The sequence below is a fragment of the Melozone crissalis genome, unplaced genomic scaffold (genome assembly GCF_028551555.1).
Source record: "Melozone crissalis strain CALT ecotype California unplaced genomic scaffold, PUWL_Pcris_2 ptg000023l_1, whole genome shotgun sequence".
Classification (NCBI taxonomy): Eukaryota; Metazoa; Chordata; class Aves; order Passeriformes; family Passerellidae; genus Melozone; species Melozone crissalis.
In genome coordinates, this window is record NW_026535801.1 from 18,939,368 (window position 1) to 18,951,934 (window position 12,567).

Sequence of the window (12,567 nt, forward strand, 5' to 3'; positions counted from 1 at the left end):
ATTCAGTCACTTATTTAGAGAATGGAGAAAGCAGTTCAGAAGACTTGGAAAACAATTTCAGAGTTTACCCCTCTCTACATTTATGACATGCATGGAAAATATAAGAAGGTTAATATAAATTGCCTTTGTGTAAGCCACCTGAACAGCTAAAAACTCTTACACAGCATCATCCAATGCAAATGGAAGCCGTGACCACAACTAAGTGAGGGGCAATAACGAAACACAACAGAGAAGCACACTACAGGGAAGGCTTGGCATCTCCAGCTACCTTTTTGTGCCATCAAGCAGAATTCTTCTTGAAGCTTCATGTACTCAGTAGAGCACTCCAGAGGGTCTGCCACATGGCTCGGGGGAGCCTGAAACTCAATGTCTGCACAGAGGTTGGGGTTGGATGAATGCAATCGAACAGGTGACATCGTAGCACTGAAAGGGACCTACAGCGAGAAACAGAGAAGAATTGTTGTATAAGCTGTAAACAAACTTTTGACTCTTTTGAAGCAAAACAACATTTTTTTTCTGAAAATACTTAGTTCACAATGTGAATACGGCAAGAGTGAACTTGTAACTTCTCACTCTCCTAAATCTCAGCACAGCTGATGCAGATTTCTCTTTAATTTCTTCACTGAGATAGAAAAAAGAAGGCCTAAACACACAGCTAACAGCTAATGAATTTAAATTCTAACGTTTATAAAAAATGGATGATTTCCTAATGCTTAGAAGATTACTGGAAAACTGAGCCATGAGACATGTCCTTTATATATGGACATTTGAGAGTAATTGTAGATGAGTCTGTTGTTGCAATACCAACATTCGAAGTATGTAAGTTCCTCCACAGATCCAGAAATAGGATATAATATTATCAGATATACCACTGAAGTTTTTCAAAAGTACCTGTAAATTTTCAGTTGAAACTCACTGTACTGGCAATTATGAAGAGGGAAGAAGCATACAGTCTTTCTATTTTTTTTAACTAAACAAATAAACAATGACAACAAAATAAAATCAAAACTCCGCCTGATTTGCATTTAAAATACATGGACCATAAATAAATGCAGAGAGATATAGCTTAGTAAGATGGAGCAAAGAATTTAGTTTATCATCTTTCCACTTCACTTTCTCCTTTACTTTTCAGGTACAGTAATAAAAAAAAAAAGTACATGCAAGACTTTCTAAGTTGTATATACATGTATCGTGTACTGAGCAGTTATCTCTATGCTACATATGCACTGTATGGCTACCACTGCTATGTAAGTGATGCGTGTGCAAGAGTATTTTGTATTTTACTTAAATGTTACCATTTACATGCATTCATGTGAAAATCAGGCCAAAAACACAATTTTCAACTGTAAAGCAACAGAAAGACATGCAGAACTACATTTTGTTATTAACCACTGTTTAATGTATCAAGCACTGGTTAGTACATTAAATCGAATTAATTTCATTAGATTGATCCAATGCGTAAAGCAAGAATTTCACACTGCAGCCCAATGTAATTATTCAAATATGAAAAATGGGGCAAAAATATAAAATGTCTCTTCCAAGGCATGATAAAGAGCAGAAGATAACTTAAAAAGTCATATTACTAAGAATTAGTATCAACAGATGAGTTCTAGAACCACTGTCAGCAGTGGTTGAACTTGGTACTTTGTTATTTGATTAGATCAGGAAACAGTTTTATCAATCCCTTCCTGTAAAAACTGACATCAGTACACAGTTTAGGTTTAGGTTCTGATTCTTCAATGAAACCCTCAAAATCTTGTTGGATCTATTAATCATTCCACTCATGAGTTACTCTGTGAAATATGTTTTCCACTCTGTTCTTTCTCAGTTTCCAGGTACATATAGTACATTAAATAATAACCCTATGGCACCTATCTAATATAAGCTTTATTCCTGCTCTCATGTATTTTGATTTCCAGCTATATCAACAAAGTACATATTTTTTTACTAGACCTCATTTTATCCTCATGTCAAGAAGAATTTGTTAACAGAAGATGTAAAATAAATTCCTTCTATTCATACTAGATATATGTATATATGTAACCCTTTATCTTCTTCACAATTACCAGAACACCTGTCTCAAGAGCCCAGCAACATTAGGTAAATGGACTACTGTGGCTAAATGTAGGTTAATTTCAAATTTTTTTCCCAAAAATTTTCCTTTCCCTAAATGGGAGAGCATGTTTCCAGAACTTTGACTGGGAGCATCACAAAGCTTCAACTGCTCCAGGAGGGCAGAGTAGGCATCTACACTGTACCTGCGTTTATGGAGAACACACCCAACCCTCCAGACCATCCAGAAGGCAGGAAAGTAGCTGACACCAGCTGTCATGCCAGAGCTTGAGGGAGAGTCTCCCCAGCCCCCACCAGCCTGTGGTGATGGGGGAGGTTCCCCAGACCCACAGGGACTGGCAGAGCTACAGGCAGGCTGCCCCACACATGCAGCGTGCTCTTTAGTCACTGATCAACCAAGCTGAAGAGATCTGCTTTAGATCCACCATTTCTACCTCAAACCTCAGCTGGCCAGGCTGAAAAGAATGGTTTCTGCAATGATGTTTATTGAAAAATTACTATTTTCAATTATGCCCTAGAAATGGAATTTACATCTTCTACAAATATGTCACACTACTTGCAAGAAATACACATTCACATGGCAGAGACAGGTAGCCTTGCTGACTGCTTTAAATTCAAGAACCAAAAATACTGAACTGCTGATTGACATGAACTCTCCTTGTAAGCATTTTTTAGAAACGTTTCCAAGCTACTTTCCATAACAGATGAAAATAAAACCACATTAAACAGCCATTTTCATTCTCTTGAATAGGCAACAGTCCAGGAAGCACTGCCAATGTAATTCTCTTCCCCTTTTCTCCTTACATGGCTGTGCTTTCTCTCTGTATTAATGGTGACTTGATCCTGACTTTACTACCCATTCGCTTTTTGGTTGTTTTTTCTTGTTGTTGTCTTGAAGGTTTTTGAAAAAATATTTAGCTTCTTGATCCATCTCTCCAGTTTTCTCCATAGAGACACTTCTAGACATAACCTCAGATGAACCTTGTCCCAACTTCCTGCTTTACACCAGGGGCGTTGCACCCACTCATCCATCACCTTCCTCGGAATTACAGGCTCAGTTAGGAACAGACTGTTCCTGGCCGAGTGGGTTGTAAGGAAAACCTCTTCCTGCTGTGCATTTAGCTGATATAATCCTGCATCCCTCAGTCTATGCACACAGCTTCACTGTCTGGGAGAAACAACCATTTTGTGCATTAGCCAGGAAGAACAGGCCATGGCCAGGAACACTGCAACAGCCTCAGAGTCATTTTGGTGCCTCTAGCTCTCCTTCCTCTTGCATTTTCTTCCAGCTCCTCCAAAACCTCCCTCAACAGGTCCTCACTCGGGCTGCAGGTAACAACTCAGCCATTCCCTGCTCTCCGAGTGCCTTCCAACCCCAGTCCAGCTGCATTTGTCTACTGAAGCACTCCCTGGGTAAGGAGTACAGCCCTTGCCAAGGCTGTTTAACGCTGCTGAGCCTTCTGGTCAGAGCCTCCCACCAACACTGCTCAGCCCTGTAAACTGGGAATCAGGCAGACTTATCTAGGCAGGCAGAACAACACAGTCAAAACAGCAATCAATTACAGAGCACGCATTCAGCACCAACTGATTACAGAGGAATAAATTTAGATGAGTTAATTTTGAAGCTGGATAAACACTGATATGTCTCATATGTTTTAAAAGAGCATAGCAATAACTGAATTTGTGGTTCAGGTAGCAGAAGCTCAAGATAGCTATGCTTAAGCAGAAACTATGTCAAATCTAGGCGATTTTAGCTTCTGCCTGGAACAGTTGGAATACTTCAGCCTGGTGAAGACATTCACTGCTCGGGCTAGATAAAGAGTTTGCATTTAAAGCTCACTTCAGTCTTTGGCTGAACAGTCCTCCCTATCTAGCTGTTGTACTTATCTGTTGATGGATTAGTACAAATGTCTATATTGGGCCTTCCTAATGAGTATTTTCTTGATAAAGCAGCAGCTGAAGACATCCTCTTGATGGCAATTCAATTTCACAAACAGGACTTCTCACAACTAACTCCCAGACCTGGTGCTGATTTCATAGCTCCCTATTTTCTGACAAAGACTTAGAGAATTAGCAAAACTATATACAGACACTGAGGTAGTAATATGACTTTTTGGGATTATGGAACATAAACAGAAAGTGCCTCAAAAAGAAAGGCTAACCTTATACTACTTATAAAAATATCAGGAAATTTTATAATTTCAAGGATATTTGCATCAAATCTCCTTAGCTCTTTTGTCTTGCTAAAACTGTCACAACATCTTTTAACAGAATTTGATTTTCTTTTTCCCCATTTTGTATAGTCTGTCAAAGACTTATTGCGTGCAGGGCCTGAGTCTGTCATTTGCACTTACATAAAGGAGGAGGGACATGTGCCATGTAAACGAGCTCAGACCCACGTTTATGGAACACATTTGTGTTGGGCCTGACCCCTTCTAAGAAACTCAGCTGAAAGAGGGTAGCATGGACACCTCGAAAAAGTGCAAGGAACATTTTCATAAGCTTATTACACAGTCAAGTTACACAGCTTCCCATCCTTAGAGCTATCCCTTGATTTTTAAATCCACTCACTGTTGTAGCCACGGCAGCTGCCAGTCTCTGCCGGCGTCGTGTTGTGCTGAACTGGCCCTTCGGTGCCGGCCCTTCCTGACAGTGAATGCAAGAAAAGAAGGAAGTAGAAAGAGAGAAGGGAAGGGGTGATGGGACACAGGAAGATGAAAGGTGATCAGAAAAGGGAGAGGGAGAGTCTTTAAGTGGGTTTCCATTTTGTTAACTCTTATGGCCTAAACATGTTGAGGACATATCACGTGTTTTCAGCTGTGCATGCCAGAGACATAAAAAGCTGGATACTTCACTAAAATTATCTCCAGATGAGTTGGACTGCAGTGCACTCACTAAGGCTACAAAAAAAAAATCAACTAGCATTGCCATTCAGAGTTATAAGGCAATTATGGAATAAGAGAACAAAAAGGATGCTACAGCATGCCAGAAAATAAAACAAAAATCAAACTCCTTTTGGAGCCGCTTGACCATTTAGAAGATGAATTCTGAAAGAGATCCCTTTGCAATAGTGGAAGTGCATAAACTGTGGTCACTGAAGATGCATGTGGCTGAATGGTAAAATTTTTCAGTGTGTTATGTTATCTAGTGAGTTTTCTTAAGTAAACATTCCTGTACATAGCTCTGGCATTTCCACATCCATCCTTCAGCCTATTGAATCCTTTTCTCCATAAATTACTTTTAAAGTTCCACCTGTTTTTCCCATACATTATTGAAGCCTTGACTTCCAAACCAAGGCAAAAACTCAGATAAAGGAGCACAAATAAAAACTAAGTATTTCAACAACTGCTTCCTTTTCTGCATGTCTAACTTGTGGCCTTGTCCTGCTTAATTTTACATTTATTTTACTTGCAAGAAAATTTTTCACAGTACATTGAAGTCAAGCAAGTAACTGTCTAAGGCAGAGGAGCTCCACATCTGTCATGAAGTCATTCTATTTAATCTTTAATCAAAATACCAATATTTTGAAGCCATTTTAAGATTTTGGAAGACTAGGAAATACACCTTTCTGCCTTTAGAAAACAATTCTCAATTCCTTTACATTTTTCTTCCCCTGTATCCTCTAGCCACTACATCATTATTAGATCTATGCACATTTTTACTTTTTCTGCAAGAAGCCTGATGGTCATACAAATAACAACGTGTAGATTGGATACATGGACACCATGCTTAGGACAGGATATTGTATTTCAATTATTAGCCGAACTGTCTTCTTTCTATAACCTTCCCAGCAGGGTTGCTACAGTGGAAAATGGCCAAGCACTTCACCCTCTGGCTGATATTAGTGGCAGTGCCACTGACATTTGGAAGGGTTTTCTAATGACCACAGCACAAGACTTGCGTTGCAATATTTTATACAATTCTCACATTAAAATGACATGTGCATAACCTCTAAAATACTGAGAACAAACTCTGTTAAAGCAGAGAACAGATCACAGGCATAATGTAAAGCTCTTTGTGCTCCACAAAAATATTTCGATCCTGTGAATAAGATTGTGGAAGAATATTCTTATTTAAATAGTAGGGACAGACCTATGTACAGAGAGAGAGATGCACAAATTTATATGTACATAAGATTATTAATGAAGGTATGCATTATTAAAATGGGAATAGTCAGTTTTGCAGAACCATACACTCTCCTTAACACAATAGAAAGTGAGGTCATAATCTGAGTTGCCACAAAAAGAAATACTTACTTAAGGGAAAAGGTAATAACTAGTCTGGGTCTGGTTTCAGTTCTGACCTGAAAGCCTCAGTAAAGCAAGATGATTTTTCAGATTACTCCATAACACACAGCTCTCTATTAAACTATTTCCCCTGTGAAGTCGTGAACTTTAGAACTTTGAGCTTTTGTGGGAAACCAAAATATCACTGATTCTTTATTGTTTTGCAGTAATGTCTTTTTTTCCTTCCTTTGAAGCTGTCATGAGAATGAGAACTTAGCCTTTAACTCAAAGGGAAACCATTATCAATTTTTAAAAAACCACAAAAAAGCACAAATAATCCCCAAAACAAAACCCATGACTCAGTTCTTGCACAAAAGTATAATTTGTCAAATGAATTAATACAGATCAACTAACCTGTTGTTGCAGGCCATTTTCACAAAATTTTAAATAAGCTTTTTAAAAACAAAATGAACCTCCTTCATAAAAGTAATCTTTCTTAAGAGAAGCAATGAATGTATTACTCTTGAGTAAAGTCCTGTAAATTCAGCTGTTAATTTCAAACAACTTAGCAACAGTAAACACCCAAACCTGCAAAGGTATAGACATATGCTATGTTTAGTTTTACTTCAGGGAGTAACCCCACTCAAGTTACAGGGATCAGCTGTGTGGTCAAAGTCAACTGCACACAAAACTGGCATATTTCAGTGGTAAATATTAATGTCTAGGAAACAAACCAAGCAGCTTTACTTACAGGAAAAAGTATGTTTTACATACATCATGCACCTAGCATTCATACTGCAAGAATGTGTTAGCAGGAATCCAACAAAAGCTATCTCATTAACAAAAGAATGTTCGCAAGTACAATCCAAAACCTGGACGGGAGAATTCCCTCCTTGCCTCATATGCAGAGGATACTGAGCCAGCAGAAATCACATCCTCATTCCCCATCACTCACAAAGCACACACCTTTATATAAAGCTCCCTAATTTTATGCTCCCCAGAAAGATTCTCTCAACATTGTACTATCACAACATCTTTGGTGTAGTTAAAAACTGCTCAATCTTAAAAAAACAGGTGCAAGTACTGCAAATGGAATTAACAGTGAAATTAGCTTAAAGTTAGTTTGTTAAAATTAGCATTATTCCCTAAAACTAACAAGATGAATGGAGGTATGAGGAAAGTAATAGTACAACAGAAATCTTACTAGTACCAAATGTCAACCATTCAATAGCAAATCATGTGTGAGCATCATGAAAACAATGATCACAAATCAGACAAAATGATTCTCAGTAGGGGATATCCTGATAAACAGTTCAGAAAGACTTGAAGCAGCCTTGAAAAAATGAACAATAAGGAAGACCAAGAAGCAGAAGGAGTGTCTAACAGAAGAACAAAATGGGAAATAGCTTGAAGGGCTTGTAGACATCAGAAGACATCCACATTTTAGCGGCAGCCTAAGCCAATTAGGAATAACACAATGAGTCAGTGAGGCCATCTTCCTACAGACCACAGATCTAGCACTCAGGAGACAGGACAGCCCTTGGAAGAATAAACTGAGACTATCGAACTAGACAAGATAATGGAGTAGCCCTCCAGTATTCTTGTCTTCCATGCAATTTAGAACAATTTTATTGCTTCTGTTTCACTGCAAATTAATTTATAGATCAGACAAAAATAACTTAATACTGAGCAATAACAAAAAACCTTTATATTTGCAGCATGAACCTTGGCAGGAATTAATGCTGACCCAAGTTAGGCAGAGTTCATTATCAATCCAGAAGTGACAGACCAATATAGAGCAGTGCCATGCACACAAACTCTCTCAGGGGAACCCTATTTGAAATTTTCAGGAGCTGAGGGACACCCCTGCCAAGCCACAAAAAGCAGTTTGATGGGAGCCCAGTCCAGTGCTACCTATGGGAATAATACATTGACTGCTTTCATCACTTCTGTGGATAGGACTTCTCTGAGGTTACTGTGGCATGAAAGAAGAACATGCAGTGGTGACTGACTTCACAGGCACGAGGTACTTGCATGCATTTTACCGATATTTTAATTTCCCTGTGTTATTCTGCACCAGGGAAAAACTGTGATCCTTCAACTGCATGACATGACATCAATCACAAAAATTCTTTTGTTAATAAACCATTTTAATCCCAACAGATGCTTCATTGTTCTTCATTAGAATGCTATTGTGATTATCAAAATATAATAGGTGAAAAGAAAAATAAACTACAAGAGCTGCAATGAGAAAGCTGATGCAACTGTCACCTCTTCCTTCCTTAAGATTATTGATCTTAAATGAAAACTCCTTAATGTGCCTATTGGGGACCTATTAAAAGCTTTCAAAGTTTGTACTAATTTCAAGATATTTGAATGGATTAAAAGTTGCTGGCATTCATTCACTCAGTAGCAGACATCACAGTGGTGATTGCTGGCTCCCAAAGCCAGTTCAACAGTCCTCATTATCAGTTGCTTAATTATAAAAAAAGATCAGATTTTGGATCAAACCTCAGAACACACAAGTGCTTCCAACAAAACACAAGGCAGCAATACATGCACATTATGCTTTCAGTTCTAGGGAAGGATGGAGTAAATTCTTCCTTCACATAATCTATTTCTTGGTTATTTTATTTGTTCCCATATTAGCCTCTTCCATGACAGAAGGCTTGTGAAAGCACTTATAACTGGTAATATTCCAAGTACAGGTCTTGACAAAGACTAGTGGTGTGTTTAGTATTTCATTCTGCTTTTAACTTGATATCACTTGTACACTTGAAGGCAGTTGCCCTTCTTTGCAACTTTGATTTGGAATAGCAGTATCCCCATATGGTGTGTGTATATTGAGTTTTGAATACCTTAATTAACTAATATTCAGATCCCCCTCCTTTCCCTAGATGGCAATGTTTTCATATGAATGAAAATAAAATCAGTACTTTTCTCACTATCTTCTCTAGGTTTTGAACAACAAACTGAGATTTAATTTACTTCATCAGAAACATGAAAGACAGCACACTGACTTCCTATTTTCAGCTAATACATCAATTCATGCTTAGAATTTAATCTTAAAGTACACTGAAAAGTAAAACATAGTGCATTCAGTACCTGAAGTTGAATTTTTGCATCTTTGCTGACACTTTTTGTTCTCCATCGTCTCGTGACCCGCTTGTCTTTCTTTGAAATATCTACACAGTTAGCCTACATTGCACAAATAGTTAAAAGCAACAAAGTGCTATTAAGTAGACACAAGCAACACAGACAATACAACAAGTTAGTAAAGAATTGTAGCATTAGACAGGTACAAATTAGAAAGTAAGGAGAAGAACGCTGCTGCTAGGCCCGAAATTGGAGCAGGGATCAGCTGTAGCTATCTGTACACTTTCATAAACACGTGGTACAGTTAGCTCCTTCAGCAAAACTACTGGTGCCCTTTCTTTTCATGGGTACATAATATTTAGGACACAATCTTGAAACCCTTATGGATTTCTATTGTGGTACTACTCAGACATTTGTACAGACAAGAAGATTCAGTGAAAATGGAAGAAAGTATTTAAGATTTAGGATCTGCTGTTGCTTTCTGGTAAAAGGAAAACTCACCCTGAACTGGGAAACAGTCCAAAACTTGGGACCTTTGTACTATGCCCCCTTTTCTAGAGCATGCAACTTCATCTTTGAGGGTCTTTGGGTGTCCAATCCTTAAAAAACCTAAAATGTTATCTTAACACAACAAAATCTCCTTAAATATAACTTCAATTTATACATGTGTTCTATTGCAACAGTCCTCATTTTGTTTTGCAAATTAATTAATCATTTCATTTTTCCTATTTAAGTCAAATACTGAATACATCTTAATTACTTGTTTACACATGAAACAGAAACAGTATTACACAAGATCAAAACAGACATATAAGATAAGCATTTCATCCAAGATTCACTATTACTTCAGAAAAATATTCTGAGTTAACAGACAACACCCCTATATTTCCCTTAACAGAAAGAACAAATATTTCAGTGTAATGATTTATGTTCAATCATATTTACCTGCATGTCTGTGAAATTTGGTGCTGACTGAGTCCTCTGTAATATTTCTAAATTTTGGAGAAGTTTACTGAGTTCCACAAGGTTAGACTGACAATGAGCAAGATCTAAGAGATATAAAGTAAAAATATATTAAGTGCTTCAATTCAGATTTTATTGCCATGGTGTCCATTGTTTGCACTTATTTACATTATAAAAGTTAAGTGTCCAAACCCCTTGTAGTAAGGTATCCAAGCAAAAGTTTTATTTTGTTGGACACGTGTTATTTCTACAGGAGTCAGCAACAACTCTGGACCTCAAGAAGTGATCACATTTGAACAACGACATCCACCAAAATAGCACAGATTATTAGAATAAATTTAAAAGCAACATCCCAAAACATATAGACAGCATAGTTCTCACCATGAGGTAAATATTTCCAATTACCTGAAGAGCTACTACATGTTCATATAAAGATGTTACTTAACCACTTTACTTACAAGACTCTTTCTTATATCAACCAGTGGTTTTGCTGAAAGAACAAGACATGAAAAGATAAAGTCTAACCTTCTGCACATCTGTCCATCTCTTCAGAGTCCTGCAACCAGGCTGCTACTTTACTCTGACCAGTAGTGCAGGTGACAGGAAGGCTGTTACTGCAAGGTATAGGAGGCTGCCAGGGGAAGTTGTTTTGTTGCACCTAAAGCATAATAAATGCTTACATTTACTTTGGCTGTGTGGCTTTGTCAGTGTAATGGCTATATTACTTCAGAATAGAAACCAAATTATGCATTGCATTTTCAGTGAAATCTGTGGTTTGTCTCCACAGCTCCCAAAGACACAGATTTTTCAGAATAGCATCTTGGAGAATCAAACTAGGAACCTCACAAGTGGACTGTGCTAGGTACACTTAGGAATGCTGTTGTTTAAGAGGGAGAACATAATCAGCAGAGAGACAGATTTATACCTGATGTCAAAGGCTAGTGCAAATTGTATGGGTGGTGAATACTTTGCAAGATCTCTTCAGCAGCCCATTCTAATGAAGTAAGGCTAAATTAGAGAGTATTTCAGCTGATTTCAGCTGCACACCCTCACAGCTTTTCTCTCGCCATAGGCTCCCACAGTGGAAGCTCCTGTCCTTTTGGCATTAGAAGAAAAGCCCACTGAAACTGGCCATAAGCAAGCCAGGAGTTTTCAACCAAAGAACACTGCACACCTTTCCATCTGACACATTGGCAGCTGGTGAAGACTCTGTAGTAGATGCTGAGGGGAATATGTGGAAGCTGGCATCCCTGGGAGACCTTACAATCTCGTTCTGACGGTACAGCCGGTGGTGCCGCAACTTTGAAACCCATGCATCAAACGAATCCTGTGATTTCACCTGGAGAAAAATTTACCGTCAAGAAAGCATCCAAGATACTCCTTTTCTGCCCAATCTTTTACAATTTTATTTGTTTCTACTGAGGATGAAAAAACAGAATGTAGTTTTACTTTTTACCTTTAGGTGATAGATATGTTCTTCTGTGTCAAGATCTATCCTACGAGCCTTTTTTTTTATAGACATGACTGATAAACCAACATCAATGCTCCCATGGACCTTTCCTTTCTGTATCTAAAATAAAAACATCAGGGCAAAAATTTAAAAGTATTGTGCACTTTTTCTATATATTTAACAGCAAACTATCTAGTACTGAAATGGTTTCCCATTTTACAATATTTTGGCATAAAGCCATATTAAAAAATAAAGCTGAACTCAGGCTAATCATTTAACTACTTATTATATTTATAGTCAGAGAAAAGTACCTCACAAGAAATGCTGGTACAAAGCCAACTCCAAAGTTTGGGTGTGTTAAGTTGTTCACACCAGTGCACAGGCACAGGTAAGTGAGGAGCAGAGAAAATCCGACAGTACTTGACACCCTACTGTTATGACTTGGTAGTTATTGGCATCAAATATAAATAATTGGTATTAATTCTTTATCCTATCCTATCTATCCATGTCTCAGAATAATCAGCTCTGGCTGACATAAGAATTAGAAAAGAAAAATATATGGTCAGGTTAATCTCTCAAGTAGCTTTATTCAAGAAACTACCTTTATTAATTTTACTTATATTTCCACAGGAGTAAAAAAGGTAGAATTCTTGGAAGAGATAACCAAAATGATTTATCTTTAAATCCATCAACAACATTATTTATCTTTAAATACATTATTTATCTTACATCATTTATCTTTAAATCCATCAACAACTT

At 37.7% G+C, this 12,567-nt stretch overlaps 1 protein-coding gene across 7 annotated transcripts in view; it reads right to left on the minus strand.

Moving 5' to 3' along the window:
• OSBPL6 (oxysterol binding protein like 6) overlaps positions 1 to 12,567 on the minus strand; it is a 91,192-nt gene that overhangs the window by 19,962 nt on the left and 58,663 nt on the right. For 4 of the 7 annotated variants that reach the window (XM_054278066.1, XM_054278070.1, XM_054278065.1 and 1 more), the window contains exons 6-12: positions 11,815 to 11,928; positions 11,533 to 11,697; positions 10,884 to 11,016; positions 10,341 to 10,444; positions 9,405 to 9,497; positions 4,645 to 4,719; positions 269 to 434 (exon numbers count right to left, since the gene is read on the minus strand). In XM_054278066.1, coding sequence (XP_054134041.1) covers positions 269 to 434; positions 4,645 to 4,719; positions 9,405 to 9,497; positions 10,341 to 10,444; positions 10,884 to 11,016; positions 11,533 to 11,697; positions 11,815 to 11,928 — 850 coding nt within the window. The remainder of the gene's footprint in view (positions 1 to 268; positions 435 to 4,644; positions 4,720 to 9,404; positions 9,498 to 10,340; positions 10,445 to 10,883; positions 11,017 to 11,532; positions 11,698 to 11,814; positions 11,929 to 12,567) is intronic. The other 3 variants (XM_054278072.1, XM_054278068.1, XM_054278071.1) reach the window with 2 other exon arrangements.